Genomic DNA, 23,331 nt, shown 5'->3' with positions numbered 1-23,331 from the left:
GCGCGGTCCCGTATAGTTCCGTGCTCCTGACGCCGGGCCCCACCTGTCAGCCTCACATCCCTCGTCGTCCTCGACGGAGAGAGAACCCCTTCTCCGTGGGGAGTGAGAGCTCCGGAGGAGGCGCCCCTCCGCCGCCGCCGTTGAGCGCCCGCCCCTGCGGAAATCTGCGCTGCGGCGTGAGGGAAACGCTATCTACGGCGGAGGAGGCCATGGATTCGGTGGGCTCTACGAAGCCCGACGAGGTCGCCGCGTACCAGAGCAGCGAGGCCAAGCAGGCGAAGCTGCAGTCCATGCTCGCCGCGCTCCTCGACGACCCCATACTCGCGGACGTCCCGAGGAAGCCCTCTCTAGGGGATGTGGACACGCTGATAAATCTCGAGCTCGGCAGCGCCATGAGAGTGATCGTCGTCAAGCTGGACGACACCTCGTTCGGTATATGATCCCGTCTCTTCGAGCTCGAAACCCCCACATTTCGTTATCTGTTTCACCAAATTAGCGTCGACTACGTCGTATAAACCCTGTGTCATCTCTGGTCTTATGAACCTCTTTTACAATTTGTCCATGTCAAAAAAGATGTTCCGGTACTGAACACTGCTACGGTCAAGGATTTGAAGTTGGCTATCAAGAAGAAGATAAGTGAGATTGAGCAGGGACAGATGGGGTATCGCCATATCTCATGGTAAGGAAATTAAATTATGTTTTAAACGTTGGCGTGCTCCTAATTGGTTTGTGTCTCCTGACAAATCATGTGTCCATGCCATCTAATTGACCAATGATAACATGGGTTGTTCTAATTGCTAAATGTTATCTGAATTGCTGCCAATTGATCTTTGCTACACAATATCTTCCACAATGAGCACTCAAGAATTTGATAATACACTGAGGGTCACAGGATATATGAGATTGATTTGAGTTTTGAATTGCTCTATATCCAAGATGAAGTTCATTGTGTTTTGATTTTGGTATTTGCACTGAAATTTACCTGCTTAGTCCTGGATATCTGAGTGCACATAAGGTTAGTCGGTCCCATTTGAATTAAGCTTCCTGTATTAGTTTCATGAAGTTGAAAGGAAAATATAGGAGAGAATTCCATATTTGCCACTGAGAATTTGCTCTTATGCCCAAATGCCACTGAGAATTTACCTGTTCCAAATATGCCATTCAAATTATACATGGGGTACAAATATGCCACTACCGTTAGTTGACCGTTAAGTCAATTTCATATTGACCGAAATACCCCTGGTCCACAGGTCAGAAAAAAACAAAAAGAAACAAGAAAACTAAAATACCCTCTCGGTCTCTCTCTCCCTCTCTCTCTCCACAAATTATGATGAGTTTTAGTCTATTAATTTGCTGAATTATTATGACTTTTCTGATGTTAATTAAAATCAAGGGAAGTGCTGTTGAAATTTTCCAATTTTTCATGCTAAAATCATTATTGCTGAAACTTACTCCAAAATGGTATTATGGGCATCTTAAAAACCTTGAAAAGCTAAGTTTTCTAAAATGAGTAATTTGTTGTACACGGAACATCAACATACTACATAGGGGCAAAATTGTCTTTTCCTCTTCTACTTAACGGTCAACTAACGGTAGTGGCATCTTTGTAGCCCGTGCAAAATTTTAGTGGCATATTTGGAACGGGGAAATTCTCAGTGGCATTTAGGCATACGGGCAAATTCTCAATGGCAAATATGGAATTCTCTCAAAATATAGTGTTCGGAGATTGACTTCTAGAAGTAGTTAAACTCAACATGGAAATTGGCTTTTAGAAGCAGTATAAGCTCAACATGGTAAAAAAGTCTGACCAAATTTTTGTTGCCATTATTTAGAAATGCATGAGCTCGTTTGTTGTACACTGTCTACATCTTATGGTCATGTTATTACTATCCATGTCCCTTATCTTTTTCAGACCCCCTTGATTCCATGAAGCTTTAGTTTTCTGACTACAAGCTTCTGCAGGACAGTAATGATTTACTGAGTTGGTTCGGCTATATTAAATGGCCGTAAATATCCATGTTTTCATCCATTTCTCTACTCAAGAGATCTGACAATCTACCTTTTGTTTGTCAATAGTTCCTTGTGTTAAGGATATTGAGAATTTTCAGAGTCCACTTCATGTATTTTATAGACTGTGTGGCCTTTATCATACTACTCTTGTTTGTCCCAGGAAGTATATTTGGGAGAACTACTGCCTGACATATCAGAATGAGAAGCTAACAGATGACAATTCTGCACTTTCTTCTCATGGCGTTCGTAATAACTCCAAGGTAGTTCCTTCTGTTAAAGAGTAACAAAATTTCTTCCGGTTAAGCTGTTGGAATATTCTAGTATGCATAGTTATGCCTGAAACCTACCTGGGAACCACGCATATGTCATATGGTTTTTGTGTATCCATCTTTTTTAAAATTGCATGTGTTCACTTTGTTCTAAGATGTCCTGTACTCCTGTTGGAATCTGTTTTGCCAAATAAGATAGCTAGTTTGACCACAAGCACATGCTTAGCAGGAAGTTGTGATCCCACCTTTTATTATGTTTTAGATATCGCAGGTTGTAACTGAAGATCAACTGACTAAAGTTGTCTGACCTTCTTTCTGTGCTATTTTGAACTAGGTTTGTTTCTCACCACATGTCATGTCCAGAGTACATCAGAAGCATTCTAGGAGAAGAAAACACCGTTTCTTCCATGGTCTTAGCAGGAAGTTGTGATCCCGCCTAATGATTTTTGAGGTCTTGAACCCACTGAGAAGGCATAATTATCAGCAATTTCTCAGATGAAATAATGTGGTCACTGGAGGGATGAAGAATGCTTTACAAGTTTTAGCTATGGCAACGAAATGGGACCGTATTTCATCACTCCGCTAATTGGTCAATGAAAGGCAGAAGTTGCAGAGGTTGTGCTTGCTTTGAGAGAGCAGTCCATAATGTTCCAAACACATGATTTGTGTTCCTATTTCGGAGTTAGTTGAGTTATGTAATTGGTAGTGGGGGTGCTACACTAATCCACTTATCTGCTTTCGCAAATTAGCTAGCTTTGTTACTTCAGCTTCATTGTGGGGTCAGAGAAGTCTGACTAGCTACAACTCAAGTGATGCGCATGTTGCAAAGTAAAACTACTCCCTCCGTTCCATAATTTTTGTCTTAAATTTGTCTAAAAATGGATGTATCTATCATTAAAAATGTCTGGATATATTTTGACAAGAATTATGGAACGGAGGGAGTACTGTTTAGACCGGTCAGTTAAGCAAACATTCCACTTGTATTGATTCCATCATCATGCAAAACATAACAATGGTTGAAAACAGATATGTTCTGTAAGACCAGATCTCAAATTAACCTTGTACCCGAAGCCAACATACATGTCTTAGTGAATTCCAGAAAGTAAATGTGTTGGCATAACATTGTGCTTCCTAGCTCCTGTGCGGAGCATGAGTTCGGCTATAACCATAGGCTCGAATGTTTCTGTTAGGCCTTGCTTTTAATTTATGTTCATAACTAAAAGGCCGAGCTCAAGCTTGAACCTGAGCACAATCCTAAAGAGCTCGAGCTCAAACAACTCAATACAGCTCATCCAGAAGCATATCTATGTAACTTTGACTGTTTTGTCAATCCTTGTCGACCTATTCTTTTCACATGAGAATGTTTTTCTTATAGCATATACACACGCTTAATCGAGCTTACTTCATTTTTATGTTACCTGAACATTGATTTTCTTTGTGTTGCAGTAAAATAAAATCCTTATATGGGTCGGGCCGTAAATCCTACGTGGCGACAACCAAGTCAACATTTCCCAAGCATGAGTCAAGACGCCCACGTGGCGCAGTCAATCCTACGTGGCAAAATAAGACAAGTCAACAAGTCAAACCTCTCATGTCATGGTCAAAAGGTCAAATGAGCTAAAATAAGGGCAAGAAAAGTGTGGGGATGAGGCTTTTGGTCCATGGACCATGGACCAACTCTCACTTCCTCCTCATGGTGCACACAAAAGCTATGGACCAAGGAGCTACTTTTACTATTTTGCCGCCACTTTTCTCTCTCCCTCAAGGGTAGCCATGGTCTTTTGTCATGAACCCCTAGGCTATAAATACCTCCCACGGGAGCATGTACCATTCACTCTCACTTGAATAAACTCAAGGGGAGAGAGCTAGAGTGCTCCCTCTGAGGTTCGCTCTCGCGCGCCGCTCTTGACTGAAAATCGATAGGCCTCGAGGAAGCCTTCTATGGGACTCTAGTTTCGAGGCTCCGAACTAACCTTGGTTGGCACGGGCTCGAAGGAGAAGAGGTTGGGTTAAAGTTCCGAGGGTATCCTAACATCGATACTTGGAAAGACGCGGAAAGACGCGTTCGGTCTAAGTACGAGGCGGCCCCGACGAATCTCTCGCTAAAAGGTGTCTTGGGAAGATCCGCTCGGCCCAAGCCCTTGGCTAACAACCTCCTCGAAGCCTTTCCTAACATAGGATTAAGTCGCACCCGCAGGGTCGACCGAACCTATTCAAAAAATATCGACGTGTCAACTTATCCAAGTGTACGGCGACCTTCACTATAAGGCCGGCGTACACGCCCTATTTTTATACCCGCACTTGTGCAATCGAGCATTGGCACCGCTTACTCTAATTGTTGTCGAGAATAACAATAGTGGCGCCGACCGTGGGGAACCCTCGCCGCAATTGAAGATTTAATGGCCCCGACGAAGCCTACTTCATCGGGTCCCCAACTTGTCGCGAAGTCTACACGGTTGCAAACGAAGAAAGCAAGTGACTCGGGAGCTCCCGAGGAAGAAGGAATCCTCACCAATCCGGACGTCGCCACAAGCATGGTCGCCACGACGGAAGTCGCGGTCGCCCCTTCGCTACCGGCCGTCCCGGGAGGAACCGAGGTGCTTGAAACCGTCATAGGCGGTCCCTCGACACTCACCAACGTGGTGGCAAGGATCGGCGAGTTGCCTACGGTTGCCGCCTCCGCAGGGGATACGGAACTCGGCATGCCTCGCTCGATGGGCTTCGCGCCACCTTCCCTACAACCGGTAGTGGCCCTTCCCTCGGAACCTACAAGAGGAAACAATGTGGCGTCAAAAGGATCCACGTCGGAAAAGCAAGGAGTCCCAGCTTATGACCCCTCCAACCCGGGATTACCTCCACTGGCGCTCGCCACGATCGCCCATGTAGCTCCTTGGTATCATCCTTATTGGGGGCTTCCGCCGCAAGGCGCTCTCCAAATCGCACACGCTCAACATCAACCTCGCTTTGCGAGTGCCCCGCAAGCGCCCCTTGCTCCCCCTGTCGGGGTCGAGCAAGGTGGCAACCAGGTACCACCTCAAGCTGCTCCTCGCAGGGAACGAGACCCCGGCGTGCAGGGGAATGAGCAAGTGGCGGAATCCGGAGCCTGTGTCGGCGGCGAAAGGAATTCTCTTCGACGCTCCGACCCTCCAAGAAAACGCCAAGATCACTCTCCAAGCGACCCCTCTAGCGACGAAAGCGACGAGGGAGGACCTCGCCACCAAAGGAACCAAAAGAATCGGCCGACTTGCAACCCGCTCACGCGGGAGATCCAAGACGGGCCTTTCCCGCCAAGGTTCAATCCGCCTACCATACGGCCGTACGACGGGGAATCGAATCCTCTTCAATTCTTGAATGTCTACTCCACCGCGATACAGGTTGTCAGGGGAGGACCCATCGAGATGTGCAACATCTTTCCGCTCGCGTTCACCGGGATGGCGCAAACTTGATTTTATAACCTGCGGAAAAACTCCATTCACTCGTGGGAGCGCCTCCAAGAAGTCTTTATCGCCAACTTTCAAGGAAACTTCAAAGAACCCGTGCAGGCTCACGAGGTATATGCCGTGAAATAAAAGCCGGGGAAATCTCTCCGAAGCTTCTTCCATCGTTTTGCGAAAGTGCGAAGCCAAATCGCCAACCCGTCGTCGACCATCGTGATCGACGCATGCATGCAAGGCCTTCTCCAAGGAGAAGTGAATCGGGCCCTAAGTCGTAACCCGCCAGAGACGACCGAGGAGTTCTATCGAATCTTTCAAGAATACGCCCGGGGCGAAGATGGGGACATCACCAAAAAAGACGCGCCGCGCGCCTCTCTCGAAGGAGCTCCCTCGCCCGACAACCCCCTGCGCCCACTTCGTCCTCCAAGAAGAAGAGGAGGTGGGGGAAAAAGGCCCCCGGCGACCAAGCCCGGAAGATCTTCGCTGTTGAAGGACAAGCACCATCCCAAAAGACTTGGCAACCCAAGAAGCCACCTCGCCCCGCCGAGGGAGGAACTAGGAGATGCCTCATCCATAACTCTGGCAAGCCACAACACCGAAGAGTGCAACACTCTCATCGCGGCTCGCGAAGAGTTCCAGGCACGAATGCAAGCCCAGCGCAAGGATGAGAAGAGCGCCGAGGCTCCACGCCCCGCCAACATCCTTGTCCTTGACCCAGCACCCAAAGAGGATAACCTCTCATTCCAGGAACCCGCTCATCACGTCGGAGTGATACTCGGGGGCTCCGCCACGGGACGGGGATCAAAGCGGCAACGCAAGGAGTATGATCGCGAAGTCAACATCGTGGGAACCTTCACCTCGACACCACCACCCAAGTGGGCGAGCGTGCCAATTGCCTTCACCGAAGAAGACGCCAAGGGGATACGTTTCCCACATGACGATGCCCTCTTTGTGACGGCGATCGTTGCCAATTGTGAGCTCAAGAAGATTCTTGTGGATGGCAGAAGCTCCGCCGACATCCTATATTTGAGCACGTTGAAGAAGCTGATGGAACCACAAGGGGGATACAAGAACGGCCTGCTGCAGCCATCTCTTTATCCCCTCACCGGCTTCGTGCCATCCTTGGGACACCACAAATCATCAGACCGAGCTCGTGCGCTTCGACGTGGTGGATATGAAGGCCTCCTTTAACGCCATCCTTGGGAGGACGACGCTAAACCGTCTTTGTGCCGCCATCCACCACAACTTCTTGTGCATGAAGATCCTATGCCCAAAGGGCGTGATAACGGTCCGCGGCGAGCAATCTTCCGATAGGAAGACACTCTACTGCCATGAGACCAAGTGTGCCGAAAAGGGAGAATCATCCAAGAGTATTAACATGCTTTCGAACGCGGGGACATCCGAAACCAATCACCCGGAGCGCTACATCCCTAAGCCCCTCTCTGAAGGAGAACTCAAGGAAGTATGCATCTCCCAAGATGACGCCACGCGCACGGTGAAGATTGGGGCCGACCTCCCAAGTAAACTTGAGGAAGAACTCGTCGCCTGTTTCGAAAGAATTCCGACCTCTTCGCTTGGTCAGCTTCCGACATGGGAGGAGTCCCGCACGACGTCATGGAACATCGCCTCGCCGTGAAACCCGACAAAGCTCCCGTAAAGCAAAAGCTCCGGAAGCTCTCCACCGAGCGAACCAAGTCATCAAGCAGGAAATCACCAAACTCTCCAACGCCGGTCTCATCCGAGAAGTTTGGCACCCCGAGTGGTTAGCCAATCCGGTCTTGGTAAAGAAAGCCAACGGCAAGTGGCGAATGTGTGTCGACTTTACCGACGGTGAACAAGGCGTGCCCAAGGACGACTACCCGCTCCCTCGGATCAACCAACTGGTCGACTCCACGGCGGGATGCGAAAGGTTGAGCTTCTTGGACGCCTATTCAGGGTATCACCAAGTCCACATGGCCAAGGAAGACGAGGAAAAGACCAGCTTCATCACTCCCATCGGCACCTTCTGCGATCGCAGAATGACTTTTGGTTTGAGGAATGCCGGCGCAACTTTCCAACACCTCGTCAGCCTCATCCTCAAAGAACAATCGGGGAGAACGTCGAAGTCTCCGTTGACGATGCCGTCATCAAAAGTTAAATTGCGAAGACCCATCCCAAGGACCTGCAAGAAACCTTCGACAACCTCCGCAAGTATGGCATGAAGCTCAATCCGGAGAACTGCGTATTCGGAGTTCAAGGAGGAAAACTCTTGGGCTTCCTCGTCTCTCAACGAGGGATCGAGGCCAACCCAGAGAAAATCCGGGCCATCATGGAGATGGAGCATCCTCGCTCCGTCAAAGATGTGCAACGCCTAGCGGGAAAAATGGCGGCCCTGGGGCGATTCGTCGCCCGGTCAGCCGAGAAGGGTCTTCCTTTATTCAAAGCCTTGAGAAGCCTCGACAATTTTGAGTGGACCGACGAAGCTCAAAGGGCCTTCGAAGAGCTCAAGACCTATTTGTCGACCCCTCCGCTTCTCACGAGCCCAAAGCAGGGGGAGCCTTTGCTCCTGTACCTTGCCGCGACCCCAGTCGTTGTAAGCGCAGCACTCGTGAAGGAAGAAGACGGGTCACAATGCCCGGTATATTACGTGAGCGAAGCCATGGGAGGAGCAAAGGGTCGATACACTCAGATCGAGAAGATCGCATACGCCCTCCTCATGGCCGCTCGAAAACTACGTCATTACTTCATGGGCCACACCATCATGGTGCCAACTACCTTCCCACTCAAGGAAGTCTTCGGCAATAAGGAGGCCACCGGAAGAATCGCCAAATGGGCAACGGAATTGGCCCCCTTCTCCCTAGAACTCACAGCGAGAACGGCCATAAAATCCCAAGTCCTGGCTGAATTTGTGGCCGAGTGGCATACTCCACTGACCCCGCTCGAAGAAATTGCGTCCAAGATCGAGCCCCCCGAACCACATTGGATAATGAGGTTCGATGGCTCCAAGCGCCTCGACGGCGTCGGGGCCGGAGTAATACTCATCTGCCTCGAAGGCAAGATCTTGGAGTACGCCGCCCATCTTGACTTCAACGCCACCAACAATATGGCGGAATATGAGGCGCTACTTCTCAGGCTTTGGCTGGCCAAGGCCATGGGAGTCCGACGCCTTCTCATCCAAGGAGACTCACAACTGGTGATAAACCAAATGGACAAGTCATATCAATACCTTGATGAAATGATGAAAAAATATATCGAAGAAATTTGCAAAATGGAACGGTATTTCCTGGGCATGGAGGCGCGACGCATTCCATGAGGAGGAAAATCACCCGGCCGACAGGTTAGCCCAAACGGCCGGTTCCAAAGTGCATTCTTCGAAGTAATTCGCGCCTCGTCCATAAAGGAAGAAGCCGACTTCCTTGACGAAGCTTCAAAGACCAGCATGGTTATCGACGCTCCACCCTCTTGGATGACACCGATTATACGTGCCTTGAAAGGCAAGGTGGACAAAGCAGCGAAAGGCCCAAGCGCCAAAACTCTGCTCACAAAAGCCAAGATGTACGTCCTCCTCGACGGCATCCTATACAAGAAAGGAGCGGTCGCAATCCTAAAATGCATAACTGCTGACCGAGGAGCCGAGCTCCTCATGGAAATCCACTCAGGAATATGCGGCCACCACCTTGCGTCAAGAGCCACCGCGGCAAAAGCCCGTCAGGGATTATATTGGCCCACCATGATGCAAGACGCAATCACCATATTGCGGAAAGGCGAAGCTTGCCAAAAAATGGGTAAGTCAATCCATGCGCTCGTGACTTTCTTGAAGAACATCCCGATAACATGGCCATTTGCACATTGGGGAATGGACCTTCTCGGGCCTTTCCCCGATGCAACGGGGGCTGCAAGTACCTCATGGTGACGATTGATTACTTCTCCAAATGGATAGAAGTAGCGCCGCTCGGCAAGATCACGTCACAGGCCGTCCAAAAATTTTCCTGGGAAAACATCATATGCCGATATGGCGTCCCGCGAGAGCTAATCGTGGACAACGGCAAACAGCTCGACTGTGCGGAATTCATCAAATTCTGTGAATGCCTTGAGATCAAGCTGCACTTTGCATCCGTAGCTTACCCCAAGAGCAACGGCGCATGCGAAAGGGCAAATGGACTGATCCTCCAAGGACTCCGCCGAAGGATAGAGCACACGGTTAGCAAAGCAAGGGGAGCATGGGGAGATGAACTCGCTAGCGTGGTTTGGGGCATACGCACCTCCGTAAGCCGTTACACGGGCCGAACACCATTCTCTTTGGTGTATGGAGCTGAAGCAGTTCTTCCCGCCCAGTTTGAGTTCCGCTCACCTCGGGTCGAAAGGCTCCAAGAAGACACCCCAATTGACTTCATCGAAACTGAAGAGCATCACAAGACGGCCGTCGATCTTGTGGAAGAAGCTCGTGACAAAGCCTTCATGAGGCACGCCGTCTACGAGCAAAGCTCCGCACGCTTCTACAACACAAGGGTGCGGGAACGAGCCTTCTCCCAAGGAGATCTCGTGCTGAAAAAGAATGTCGACCCAAAGCTCCAGCGCAAACTCGACCCTAGATGGGAAGGACCATACCGCATCGCCGAAGTATTGGGAAATGGTGCATACCACCTCGAGAATATGAAAGGACAAAACCTTGTCCATGCCTGGAACGGTGACAAGCTCCGGCATTTCTACGCCTAAGGAGGACCTTCAAGGGCAATCATTGCCGCTCCCGAAAGGAGACTATCAGCGCCCAACCGGCCTTTTCCCTACGAAACCTCGAGGGATCGTAAGCGCCAATGGGGCCACGTCTACATAAGACTTGTAAGTGCCCATCGGGCCATACCTTGAGACAAGGAAGCAAGGATCAATAAAGCAAGTCTTTGAGAAAAAATTAAGAGTGACACGAGACACTCACACGACTCATCATCGTAAAAGAGCCGCTGCCCCTGTGCCGCTCACGGAGGAACACGGAAAGGCCTCCGTTGGCCCGAGCATCCTCTAAAAAATGTTTGTGGACATAGGTCGCTACTAGCGACTGGTTCCTTGGTGCATACTAGCGTTCCTCGAGGCCATCCACCAAGTAGAACCAAGTCCTCCGAGGACCGGAAGCTCCTTAAAACGCATTTAAGAAGAACCGTAAATAAGCGAGTTATGCATGAGCATACTTACATCGGAGAACCGTGCTACCCGTATGCGAGACGTCGCGCACGGGCATGCATGATAATAACCGGGATAAGGCTCTATAATAATTGCGGGAAAGCATAGCTTCCTGAAGTCCGAAGAGGGAAAATTCCGCATGAAATTTCCCGAACGGCAGGTCGAAACGACCGGATCACTACCGGCATATCGATAGCAACCCTCACAAGGGTACTAGGACCCATGGCTCGTAACCATGGCCTAAGGCGTCGAAGCCGAGTCGTATCCCAACGGCGACAGCAATTGAGAACACAAAAGTGCAATCATAACGAACGATCGCGAGCTATATAAACTGAGGAAATATAGTACCTCACAAGAAGGAAATATAGTACTCCAAGAAACGCCTGTTGAGCCAAGTTAACAATTTCGATAATGTCGACTACATGGTGAAACATGAGAGATACATGCTGAGCTAAGTTAACATTTCCGATAATGTTGACTACATAGTGAAGTATGAAACACAACAAAAAAGTTGGCTTACAACCTCTACGACTAAGAGCCTAAACATGCTAGCCATGAGGCCAAGTAAAGTGGAGATATGCAACATCGCATAAGTAAGCAGCTGAGGTACGTCACCACCTCCGAGGGCGACGAGACTCACACCTCACCGTCACCCTCTTGAAGAACGGGCTCAAGGCAATGCACGAAGCGTCAAGCCTGAGCGTGAAGAGGAGCACACTGGTCCGCCAGAAACTTCTTCGTCCCGTGAGACATCTCACCCTCAAGTCCGCTCATCCCGGCACCGCCGTCCAGGACCGCCGCAACTGCCGGCGAAACAAGTCGGGCACCCGTACTCAGGAGGCACTTCTTCACGGTAGGCTCAATGAGCTCCACCTGGAAAGTAAGCACCCTGCTCGCCTCATCCACCGTACGACACGGAGGAAGATCCGGCTGGGGAACACTCCTCATGCAAATCATTGTCTCCTGAATCTCGGTGGCCTGAGCAAGTAAAAGCGAAACCACCTCAGGACGACGATCTGGAGGAGGGCGAGCACGAGGAGCAAGCATCGGACCGTCACCCGCTGCCGCCAACTCCACTTTGAGGGAAGCAGCCTCCGCACGGGCATGCTCCCTATCAAGGTGGGCCACCACCAAGTCCTTCTCAACTCGACGTGTCCTCGCAATATCGTCCTTCTGGCGCTCCTCAGCAAGTCGAGCCCTGGTCTCCGCGGACGCGAGCTCCGCCGAAACGCGGGAAAGCTCGGCCTCGCGCCGCACCCTCTCCGAAGCCAACTCACTCAAGGCAAGGGTAGACTTGGACATCTCCACGTCCAAAGCAGCGGAAAGCGCCCCCACCTGAGTCTTGAGAGCAGGAAGGGCACCCACGGCCTCGACCAAACCCCTCACCTGCAAAGAAGAGGGAGTTAGCACAAAGCTAACCCGAAGGACCAAGGGAGATACGTCACGAATGCTCACCAGCTCCAGTGTCGCGAAAGGGCCTCTCGCTCCATCCTCGGTCGTCGGGAGTGCTCCATCTCTCGCTTGAGTTGGGGTCTCGCCATCAAGAACCCCAGATTTCGCGGCCCTCGCACCTGAAAACAAACCAAGGAGATCATGTCAAAATCATTCGGAAAAAGAATGACGTGACTAAAAGAGAAGGGCACTCACCCGAGGTAGGACCATCCTCCTCGGGACGCTCGCGACCAATGGAGAACACTTGGACGCCCGCACCGTTGGTTCCGGTCGACAACTCTACCACTGAGTCGCTCCGAAGCTGAAGCCCATCTCGCGAGTGAAAGCCTCAACCTCGTGACTTGAAGGAGGAAGAACTTTCTCAAGTCCAATCTTCCCCTTCATGTGCAGGTCCAAGGTCACCCTCAGGGGGGGCCTCAACTCGCCCATGACGGGATCCGCCGAATCCGTCGGGGCGTAGTCAAGAGAAGGAGAAGGAGTCGGGGGAGCCTTCCTCTTGCATCCACTCGACGAACGAGGGATCTTGGGGACCGGCACGACAGGCACCGCCAAGCCTAGCACCGCCATTCCCACCTTCGCCTTCCCGCAAGAGTCCCGTAACTTGGACCCCACCGCCAAAATCGACGGTGTAGCCAAGCGGGAGTAGCGATCGCCCATTCGGAGAAGGCGACCAAGCTTCGGGTCCTGTCGCATCGGCACCATCTTCGCGAAGCACTTCGCGATGATGTTGTGGCATCCCCCCTCGCTGATCTTGGTCTCGTAGTCGCGGTGCTCCGGTCTGCCATACGGACCTATCAGCTGCGCAGCCCACAACGCCGCCCTCTCCTCGGGAAACGTCGCTGAAAAAGACAAACCAAAATTGTTAAGTAGCTTCACAAGGGAAAACAATCAAAGGACAAAGGGGAAAGAGTGCCACTCACGTGCGGTGACGAGCTGTGGAGGACGGAAAGATCGAGGGATCCCAATCTCGGACCTCGGGTGGCTCCTCATCATGAAGCACCCCGCCATCACCATCTCCTCCATGAGCTCCTCTCGGCGGACACCTCCTTGATCTTGGCCACCTTCCAAAGGTCGGCCGACCGAGGATCGCCGGGGTGAAACACCTCCCTAAGGCCACCGACCCTAGAGTGCTGAGGAAGATCACCCGTGTGCCGAAAACAGGTCTTCGAGGCCCGAAGAAGAAACCACTAGGACTCTCACTTGATGAACAACCTCTCCGCGCTCTTCCCCGGCATGAGCAGGAAGTCGTCCCCAAAACCGGAACAAAGCCTCAGGTTCACCGAACCAAAGACGCTCAGAGCAAAGCCGTCCGGGGTGAGCAACTCCCTCACCTCCACGGTGAAGTAGAACAGTAGAAGCTTCATCGAAGGCTCCTCGTGAAGCGCCGTGTCACACAGCCACCTGAAAATGTTCAACCTCACGATCGTCGACGGGTGAAGCTAGGCCAACTCGATGCCGTACATCTCCAGAAACTCCAGCAAGAAGGGGTGAACAGGTACACACAGGCCAGCGTGGAACCAAGCCGAGAATGCCACGATGCATCCCGGACACCGTCGCTGGTCGAGCCTCACCTCCTCGCCATCGGGCAGGATACCATCCCCCTTGGGGAAGTATCCTGCCTCCTCCAGCTGGGCAAGATCCTCGGGGCTCATCGACGAAGGGAGAAGGTGGTCGTGTGCCCAACCTCCGCCATCCACCGGCGCTGTCGGAACCAAGGGAGGGCCACCACGAGGGCGGAAGGAGACCTTCTTCTTCCGTGACGGTCGGTTCGCCGCAAGCTGCGCCGCGGAAGACCCCCTCAACGTCTCGCCAACCGGACGCTTGACATCGGGTCCTGCCATCTCACTTGCAAAAAGATCCACCAAGAATTAGCAAAATGTGGTAAAATTCCGAAAGGAATCGGCAAAAAAAAGGAGGGAGCCAAGCTCCTTGGGCCAAAATCCTCCGCCCGCGCAAGGGAAGGGAAGGCCGAAAGCCCCCTGGCCGCTGGCCCACTTGCCTTTCGGCCCACCTACGCTCAGCAAAAAGAAAAGAAAAAAAGAGGCAGCAGGAGAGCCGCAGTCCTCGCCCGCGGGGTGTTTGGCGAAATGCCTGCATGCCACGCTCGCGCCGCGCCATGCTTGACCCGCGCCTTGCCGCACTCACGCCTGCGCCCGAGCCCGCACCATGCTCGCGCCCGTGCCCGCGCCCCGCCGCACTCGCGCCTGCACCCGCACCCGCGCCTTGCCGTGTCGCGCCGTGCCACGCCCGTGCCCTCGTCATGCCGCACCCACGCCGCGCCTACGCATTTCCGCCGCATACCCGGGCCGTGCCCACGCCTTGCCGCGCGCACGCCGACGGCAACACCGTGCCCGAGCCACGCCCTCGCCGCGCCCGCTCTTTGCTGCGCCATGTCCACGCCTACGCCATGCCGAGACGCACCCGCACCTTGACCAAGAGATACCTTGGCGCGCCCATGACCGTGCCCGAGCTATGCAGCGCCGCGCCCACGCCTCGGCACGCTGTGACTACGCCCGCGACCTCGTGGCATGTTCCTGGCCATGTCGCCCGCTCGGTGCACCAAGGGTGTTCAACCAAAATCCCGCCAGGGTCCCCGGCGGCCAAAGGCACCAAGACCCACGCGATGAAGCTCCCTCACCTTCACACGAGCAAGAAGGACGTGACCGACGACGAAGACCCCCCGGGAAAACTTGAAGACACGATCGACACCTCTCTCCGAGCAGCCGCGGGCGTGCTCCACGACCCCAAGAAGACTCCACAATGTAGAGCTTCCGCGGCTATGCCTCGATGACCAACGCGACCTCCGTTGCTGCTAGGAAGTGGCTAATGCCCCTGCAGAGCTCCCTACTACACCAAGCCCTCGAAAGAGTGCCGGATGCCGTTGAACGCGTCTTCGGCACCGGGCAAACCAAACGAGTATGGTGTGAAGCTCCACAGTGCCCAAGGTCTCCATTTTATAGGCCACCGGAGCCCCTAGGCGTCCGGGCCGGACCAATGGTGCGGTGACACCTCGCCGTCCTTCCCACCAAGGAACAAGACAAGGGAAGGGAGAAATGGGGAGGGGAGGCATCCTCTTTTTCCTAAAGAAGAGCGACCTGGCCGAAAGGGGGCGCTCCGTGCCCGGGCCCCCGCGTCCTCGCCTCGCCGTCGTCATTCCCGTTGACGACATGGTCATCTGCAAAAGAAGGGCAAGGCCGAACGGTCTTCTCCCCGTACGAAGGAAGAAGAAGCCCGACCACCGTCAGATCTAGGGCGAGCAGCCCTCGTCCACCGTCCGATCTGGCAACTTAAACCCGAACCGGTATCGGGCCCCGCTGGGCCGAAGCCCAACTGTGGCCCAGGAAGCCGGCCTATAAAAAAAAGGATGGCGCGCCTGAAGCTAGCCCAGACTCCGGCTAACTCGCGCCCGCTCGCGCGCGAAGCTGGCCTAGCTGGCCCAAGCGGCTGGCCGGTTTCGCAGATTTGCAGAAAAACCCAGGATTTCGAGGGAAATTGCCAATAAGACCCCGGAAAATTCGGGGACGCCCGTAGGGCCCCTAATTTTTGCAGAAAAGTCCTCCGGGACACCGGATTTCTCGCAGAGAGGCCCCTAGGGTCCCGGTTTTTGCTAAAATACCCCCCGAAACTCGATTTCTCGCAGAGAAAATCGCCGTAGGCATGGAATTTCCCCGAAACGCCTCCAAGGCTCCTGTTCTTTGCAGGAAAACCACCAAGTACCTCCGTTTCTCACAAGGAAGCTCGCCAGGGAATCCATCCAAGACACGATCATGAATCCAAGAACGAGAAAAAGTATCAAAAGTCTCGCATCGAAGGTTGACCCGAAGGCATTCGCAATGCCTCCAGCTCAAGGGGGCTACTGTTGTAGTAAAATAAAATCCTTATCTGGGCCGGACCGTAAATCCTACGTGGCGACGACCAAGTCAACATTTCCCAAGCATGACTCAAGACGCTCACGTCGCGCAGTCAATCCTACGTGGCAAAGGAAGACAAGTCAACAAGTCAATCATCTCATGCCATGGTCAAAGGGTCAAATGAGCTAGATTAGGGGACAAGAAAGGTGTGGGGATGAGGCTTTTGGTCCATGGTGAACCATGGACCAACCCTCACTTCCCTCTCATGGTGCACACAAAAGATATGGACTAAGGAGCTATTTTTACCATTTTGCTCCCACTTTTCTCTCTCCCTCAAGGGTAGCCATGGTCTTTTGTCATGGACCCCTAGGCTATAAATACCTCCTCATGGGGGCATGTACCATTCACTCTCACTTGAATAAACTCAAGGGAAGAGGACTAGAGTGCTCACTCTAAGGTTCACTCTCGCGTGCCGCTTTCGACTGAAAGTCGATCGGCCTCGAGGAAGCCTTCTAGGGGACTCTAGTTTCGAGGCTCCGAGCTAACCTTGGTTGGCACGGGCTCGAAGTAGAAGGCGTCAGGTTAGAGCTCTGACGGTATGCTAATCTCGATACTTGGAAAGACGCGTTCGGTCCAAGTACGAGGCGGCCCCGACGAATCTCTCGCTAAAAGGTGTCTTGGGAAGATCCGCTCGGTCCAAACTCTTGGCTAACAACCCCCTCGAAGCCTTTCCTAACATAGAATTAAGTCGCACCCGCAGGGTCGACCGAACCTATTCAAAAAATATCGACGTGTCAATTTGTTCAAGTGTATGGCGACCTTCGCTATAAGGCCAACATATACGCCCTATTTTTATACCCGCATTTGTGCCATCGAGTATTGGCACCCCTTAGTTTAATTGTTGTCGAGAACAACGACACTTTGGTAAGAAGCTTTGTTAAGTGAAGCTCGAGCCTTCGCAAAGCTTTGTATGAACCGAGTGCAAGCTTAACACAAGCTACTAAGTGCTAATCTTAGACAGTCCTACCTGAAATTGAGTTTTGGCCTTATAAAGGACCATGCTTTTATGAAATACAGAGATCTGTTTGATCATCTGACCATCTTGAGACTTTCGGAGTTTAGAATCTACATGAAACATATGGAAGCCCGAATATTGGAAAACCAGTGTTTGGCAGGGCAGACCTGGGCAGCAACCAAACTTGTGCTAATTGTCAGGCCCAGGAGCCAGACTTTAATAACAAGTCGTAAACAACAGAGACAGACACATCTTTGTAGGCTGTCTCTACTCTCTGGCGGCGCGGGCCCGAGATGCAGGCGTGGTTCTCCGGCTCCGGGCCATCGCCCTCGTCGTCGGCGGCGGCGTCCTCCCAGGCGCCGTCGCTGCTCGCGGAATGGAACTCCTACGCCTCTGCCCGCTCCGCCGAGGAGGAGGCCGGCGGAGGCTTCGGGATCGACATCGAGGCCGCCGTCCGCTCCGCCAACGACCGTGTCGCCGGCACCTTTGGCGTGTAAGCAACCTCCCCTCTCTCGCCTTTCCACCCTCCTCCTAGGGTTTGTGCAAGTGAGTCGGAATGTGGTGGATTCTCCCAAGTTAATCTTAGTTGCTGTTGCGGTGAAGAAATTGCGAGCATAGATAGTAGTTCTCGGATGGCATCTGTGTGAAATCGCGATTGCCTCGGTGAGTGCGTCTATAGGGCTACATGTCAGGAGAATTGGAGCAAAGTTTTGCAGTGGAGCTCATATTGTAGGATGGTGTAGCTCCTTGGGCATTTTCCAATTAGATCACTCTTAGCCAACTGTTCATTTCCTACAGTGATCTCAAATCGTAATTGAGGATCTTCAGTCAAGAGCAAGATAATGTTGAATGGGTTGCTTATTACTTAGTAGGTACTCCCTTCGTTCCATAAGATTGACACGACTTTGAACTAAGGCTAGTTCAAAGCCGTGCCAATCTTTATGGAACGGAGGGAGTATATAACAATGCAGGAATCTGTGTTTTGGCAATTCGTGAGTCATACAAAAGCCACTTTAGCTCTAAAGCAAATCAAAAGGGTAAACATCGCCGCAGCTCTACAAAGACTCAAAGAGTACATAGAGGAACATCATAAATATGCCATTTACCTAACCCATAGTTAATCTTGTAAATTGTAATGTCTAGTTTTTGCTGATGGTGCCCTGCCATTCTAATTTGTCCAGGGTCTCTAAAGGTGTTAAAGGGTTGCCCAGCTTCCAATCCACAACAAGCAGTGTCCCCTCTGGCAAATCTCTCATGTATTTTGGTCTTTTTCTTGCCAGTGGCATTTTCCTAGTTTTCATCGCATTCACGATATTTCTGCCGGTCATGGTAATAATGCCTCAAAAGTTTGCGATCTGTTTCACAATTGGATGTGCCTTCATAATTGGATCATTCTTTGCACTGAAAGGGCCCAAGAATCAGCTCTATCATATGATTTCGAAAGAGGTATCAGTTCCTTATCCCTGTGCACTGATTCCTCTAATAAGCACCATTTTGGCATCAATTGTGCGAAGCACTGTTCAATAGAACTTCTACAGTTTCTATTATGTATCGTGATAATTTATATTTTACACTGAACTGTTCATATTAGATTCTTGCTATCCAGTGACCTTTCGTTGAAAATATTACTTAGGTCTATCCTGGAAACACTTGTATTGGGAGAGTACTTTATACTTGCATTTTCAAGAAACGATCAAACAATACTCTTTGTTTGGCAAACGAGCCCTTGGCGTAATGGTTAATGAGTTCGACTCCCCGTGGGAGCGAATTTCAGGCTGGGGTTAAAAAATCCTCTCGTCTGCCCCACCCCTTAAGCACAGACCTAAGGCCTGCACGCTCTCACACGGGCTTCGGTGCCGCTGTGTATGGTGTGGGGCAGGGGTTAGGGGGTTTCTCGACCTGCGTGAGAAGGTCTTCTTCTTAATGCAAATGCCTGGGGGGTGGCTTACCCCTTTGCAGGTCGAGTTTTATATTCTCTATTTGAAGAAATAAATTTATATTGTAACATGGCATATCCTCGAGGCATTAAAATTTGACATGTCATCGAGTGTGCATCCAGATGTGAAAAGCAGAAAAATGCTTTGGCAGTGCTCGGAGATGGTTAGTCATGTGCTTTTTGATAAAAAGATCAAATGTGCAATTCTGCATTCGTCTTTAAGTTTAGAAGATACACCATTCTGTTTTATTGTTCTCTGCTCCTTAGTTGTTACTCATTGAAGCCATGCTTTAACTGAATATATTCTTCGTATTAAGCTTGGTGTGTTTTTGGATGATGACAAACATGCTTTAATTGAAATAGTATGCACATTTTGGCTTTTATATAGCCTCTATAACATGGTTTTTGTTCCAGTAGTTTTATAAAGAACTTATTGAGTTGTTTATTTACCCTTTGTCTTACCTCAAAACAAACCTGTCTGTGCTACATTTTCTGAAGTTGTTTTATTTCTTCCACAGAGGTTGCCCTTCACCATTGGGTTTCTTGGCAGCATGTTTGCTACCATCTACGTTTCAATGGTGCTCCATAGCTACATACTTTCTGTTTTTTTCTCTTGTCTTCAGGTGAGAATTCTTCATTACACCCCCCCCCCCCCCCCCCAATCTTTTTGCTCTCTTTATTTTAGAGCGTCACATATGAGTCCCTCTCAATGGATGTAAATGTAAGCATACTTCGTTCTAGATGGTAGCAACATGAACAGATTTGATGATGGTCATGAAATCGTAGCATGTAAATACTTGATAAAACTCTAGCCTTTGCAGTTTATGACATCAGTGGTCTCTGCTGGTCTTGGAGGACTGAACATTCAATAAGTTATATTGACTTTGAGCTAACAAAAATCCCCTTTTGTTTGCCAGATTCTTGCACTAGCATATTATGCTATCTCATACTTCCCTGGTGGATCTGCTGGAATGAAGTTCCTGTCATCTGCCCTTGTGGCATCGGTGCTGAGGTGCTTTGGGCGATGAGCTCTCCCGCTAGTTGCTCTCACCCTTCTATCGCAGCCTGTATTCATTATAAACCTCATGTAGTCCTATTATATATTTACTTTTGTTTTTGACATAGAGATAGCATCTGTGAAGGTTACCGTGGAGTTTGTGTCCATTGATACACATATACAAGAAACTTACCAATAGCATCGGTTCCATGAAAACATCGAAAAGCCTTGTTCCTGGGATCGAATCATGGAAATCAGTAGTGATGGAAATTTAATTGAGTCAAACAGTTTGTGAAATTTGGAGACTTGGTGTGTGGCCTGACTTTCTAACTTGCATTACTCAACAGCTTGCCGACTTCCCAGGAATTCGACAACAATGTACTAAAGCCCTATACTGCATCCGAAATATCCAGTTCAAATATCTTTCGCCACGAATTGTGATGTAGATACTGAGTTTGGATTTGCGAGGCCATACGAATATTATGAACACATTGTGGTAGAGTACAACATTACATTGTGGTGGCACCTCACTCTGTCACACACTCTACACTGGACCACAGCTTACATATCCATGGCACAGCAGGAGACACGTCCACGGGCTCCCAACCATCTCATACCATCTGTCAAAGCCAGGTTGGCTCCATCCCTCCCTACCTTCACCCTGCATGGATAAAGTCTACATCAGATCACAACCACTTGTTCAGTTTTTTGGCTCTCCCAGTGTCCATATGCATCTGTTCCGTTGTGTGAAAAATTGTATTCCTAGTATTTTGTCTGGCCAAGAATCGGACGGAGGTTTGGGTGGCGCCGCTCGGCTCCCCTATCCGGGAACGGGTGACGGGCGCTGGGGCGAGCGAGTGATTCCGCTCGGGTGTTTGGTATATCCTCCCGGCCTTCTGGGGTTTATAAGGGGAGATAGACACACACTTAGCCAGCAAAAGGCCTCAGAAAAGTGTGAGCAGAGCAGCCAAGCGTTTGGATTTTGCCCCTTTATCTGGTCCGGTCAAGGCCAAGGGTCGATCGCCATGTCTGCCTTCGTGGGAAAATACGCAGGTCCTTCCTTGCCCTGTTCTCTCTTTAATTTTTCGCCTGCCCGTTCAACCTGGTGATAGTTTTTTATACGCTCTATCTTGTGTTTCCAAGGACGATGCATGCAGACATGTTGATTCTGGCAGAATGTGTGTTGGGTCCTGTTATTTGCAATTTGGTGTGGTTTTCATGTTAATAGGAGTTCTTATGTCGGGATGATAGAAACAGACGACTGTTCGTGTTTACTAGATTCAACAAAATTTAGCCAAACAAGAATCACCCGGCAAGACTCAATCTTGATGCTCACTTTTACATGGTGCGATCAGTAAATAATTAGTGAGATTTGTGAATTTAGTTTTGGTCTCCGTCGTCTTAGCATGTGTGTTCAGTAGAAGTTGAGCGAGATTCATGGGATTTATTTTTGGTTTCCCTCATCCTAGCTTGTGCGTTCAGTACAAGCATAGCGTGATTCCTGGATTTATCCCCGGTCTCGACATTCTATCATGTACTCCGTATGTTAAGTACAAATTTGATGATTCGTGGATTTATTCTCGGTTCAAAAATTGTTATTTCAGCACGGGATTCAGGGACAAGCTCGTGCCATGTTATCAACCTTGTGCCGCTCACTCACGTACCATGTCCATATATGCACAGATGAGCTGATCAAGACGGCCAAGTACATCGCCACTCCCGGTAAAGGCATCCTGGCAGCCGACGAGTCCACAGGCACCATCGGCAAGCGTCTCGCCAGCATCAGCGTGGAGAACGTGGAGTCCAACCGCCAGGCGCTCCGTGAGCTCCTCTTCACGACGCCAGGCGCCGTCGAATACCTCTCGGGCGTCATCCTCTTCGAAGAAACGCTCTACCAGAAGTCCTCCGACGGCACCCCCTTCGTGGACATCCTGAAGGCCGGCAACGTGGTTCCGGGGATCAAGGTGGACAAGGGCACCGTGGAGATCGCCGGCACCGACGGCGAGACCACCACGCAGGGGCTCGACTCCCTCGGCGCCCGCTGCGCCAAGTACTACGAGGCCGGCGCTCGCTTCGCCAAGTGGCGCGCCGTGCTCAAGATCGGCGCTGCCGGGGAGCCGTCGGAGCTCGCCGTCAAGCAGAACGCTGAGGGGTTGGCGAGGTACGCGCTCATTTGCCAGGAGAATGGGCTTGTCCCCATTGTGGAGCCGGAGATTCTGACGGATGGAGGGCATGATATTAAGGTCTGTGCCGCGGCCACTGAGCGCGTGCTGGCTGCTGTTTATAAGTCGCTTAATGACCATAAGGTCCTCCTTGAGGGCACCCTCCTTAAACCCAACATGGTCACCCCCGGCTCCGACAGCCCCAAGGTAAGAAATAATAATCATACTTCTTGCAAGCAAATCATTATATAATCTCTTGTTGATCTTCAAGCTTAAGTTGGCTGATGATCAATGTCGATGGGCGTGTAGGTTGGGGCGGAGGTGATAGCGGAGTACACGGTGGCGGCGCTGAGGCGCACGGTGCCGCCGGCGGTGCCGGGGATCGTGTTCCTGTCGGGCGGGCAGAGCGAGGAGGAGGCGACCAAGAACCTGGACGCCATGAACAAGCTGGCGGTGGGGAAGCCATGGACGCTCACCTTCTCCTTCGGCAGGGCGCTGCAGCAGAGCACGCTCAAGAAGTGGGGCGGCAAGAAGGAGAACGTCGCCGCCGCGCAGGCCACCTTCCTCGCCCGGTGCAAGGGCAACTCCGAGGCCACGCTCGGCAAGTACGCCGGCGCCGGAGCCGGAGGGGACGCCGCCGCGTCCGAGAGCTTGCACGTCGCCGGCTACAAGTACTAGTCACGCTGCGTGCGTCGATGCGCACAATGGTGGAGAATAGTAAGACGGGTCGCGGCGCAAACCCGTGTGTGACGCTCGGCACGGCACACGGATTGCGTCGAGATTCGTGCAGATATATGTGCTTCCTTTCATTCTGCCGTGTACTTAAATTTCTCTCTCTCCCCCTTCCCCTCCTGGGTCCATTTTAACCAAAAATACTAATGATATATATACGTGGTCTCTGAATGCAACACTGTTCTTATAAATTCGAGCTTGTTTCATGTGAAATGACTATACAAATTGAATATTGGTAGAATTACTGACAAGAAGTATGAATGTATGATGGTCGACAGAGATAACATTGATTGGTTCATCCTAGGAAAATACTGGTGTT

At 51.1% G+C, this 23,331-nt stretch overlaps 3 protein-coding genes and 1 long non-coding RNA gene across 5 annotated transcripts; 3 read left to right on the top strand and 1 right to left on the bottom strand.

Annotated features, from left to right (window-relative positions):
• Positions 1-53: 53 nt before the first annotated feature.
• Positions 54-3,308, top strand: LOC100829657 (U11/U12 small nuclear ribonucleoprotein 25 kDa protein). Its single transcript, XM_003560548.4, has 4 exons — positions 54-432; positions 574-679; positions 2,171-2,270; positions 2,614-3,308. Exons 1-4 carry the CDS (start codon positions 210-212, stop codon positions 2,707-2,709), a joined length of 525 nt encoding a protein of 174 aa, XP_003560596.2. The 5' UTR covers positions 54-209; the 3' UTR covers positions 2,710-3,308.
• A 9,009-nt stretch (positions 3,309-12,317) lies between these two features.
• LOC112269991 lies at positions 12,318-14,324 on the bottom strand. Its single transcript, XR_002962265.1, has 3 exons — positions 13,240-14,324; positions 12,515-13,158; positions 12,318-12,438 (listed from the first exon to the last, which is right to left on the bottom strand). It is a non-coding gene; the product is annotated as an uncharacterized LOC112269991 (long non-coding RNA).
• Positions 14,325-17,411: 3,087 nt separating this feature from the next.
• LOC100833555 (protein transport protein SFT2) lies at positions 17,412-20,462 on the top strand. The gene is made up of 4 exons (XM_014896881.2): positions 17,412-17,678; positions 18,367-18,631; positions 19,640-19,744; positions 20,039-20,462. Exons 1-4 carry the CDS (start codon positions 17,479-17,481, stop codon positions 20,147-20,149), a joined length of 681 nt encoding a protein of 226 aa, XP_014752367.1. The 5' UTR covers positions 17,412-17,478; the 3' UTR covers positions 20,150-20,462.
• A 462-nt stretch (positions 20,463-20,924) lies between these two features.
• On the top strand, positions 20,925-23,225 carry LOC100832935 (fructose-bisphosphate aldolase 5, cytosolic). Of its 2 annotated transcripts, none has more exons than XM_024462247.1 (3): positions 20,925-21,171; positions 21,723-22,487; positions 22,590-23,225. In XM_024462247.1, the coding sequence occupies exons 2-3, from the start codon at positions 21,750-21,752 to the stop codon at positions 22,956-22,958; spliced, it is 1,107 nt and encodes a 368-aa protein (XP_024318015.1). In that variant the 5' UTR covers positions 20,925-21,171; positions 21,723-21,749; the 3' UTR covers positions 22,959-23,225. The 2 variants fall into 2 exon arrangements, with proteins under 2 accessions (XP_024318015.1, XP_003563638.1); XM_003563590.4 differs by having other exon boundaries at positions 20,964-21,171; positions 21,802-22,487.
• Positions 23,226-23,331: the final 106 nt, after the last annotated feature.

The sequence above is a fragment of the Brachypodium distachyon genome, chromosome 1 (genome assembly GCF_000005505.3).
Source record: "Brachypodium distachyon strain Bd21 chromosome 1, Brachypodium_distachyon_v3.0, whole genome shotgun sequence".
Lineage (NCBI taxonomy): Eukaryota > Viridiplantae > Streptophyta > Magnoliopsida > Poales > Poaceae > Brachypodium > Brachypodium distachyon.
This window is presented reverse-complemented; position numbering and strand designations above follow the sequence as displayed.

Bases quoted from the DNA above. Each gene is read 5' to 3' on its own strand.
- LOC100829657 (XM_003560548.4), top strand. From the start codon at position 210: ATGGATTCGGTGGGCTCTACGAAGCCCGACGAGGTCGCCGCGTACCAG. The intron at 680-2,170 runs GTAAGGAAATTA...TGTTTGTCCCAG, and splicing joins GGGTATCGCCATATCTCATG to GAAGTATATTTGGGAGAACT. The intron at 2,271-2,613 runs GTAGTTCCTTCT...ATTTTGAACTAG, and splicing joins GCGTTCGTAATAACTCCAAG to GTTTGTTTCTCACCACATGT.
- LOC100832935 (XM_024462247.1), top strand. From the start codon at position 21,750: ATGTTATCAACCTTGTGCCGCTCACTCACGTACCATGTCCATATATGC. The intron at 22,488-22,589 runs GTAAGAAATAAT...ATGGGCGTGTAG, and splicing joins CCGGCTCCGACAGCCCCAAG to GTTGGGGCGGAGGTGATAGC.
- LOC100833555 (XM_014896881.2), top strand. From the start codon at position 17,479: ATGCAGGCGTGGTTCTCCGGCTCCGGGCCATCGCCCTCGTCGTCGGCG. The intron at 18,632-19,639 runs GTATCAGTTCCT...TTTCTTCCACAG, and splicing joins ATCATATGATTTCGAAAGAG to AGGTTGCCCTTCACCATTGG. The intron at 19,745-20,038 runs GTGAGAATTCTT...TTTGTTTGCCAG, and splicing joins TTTTTTTCTCTTGTCTTCAG to ATTCTTGCACTAGCATATTA.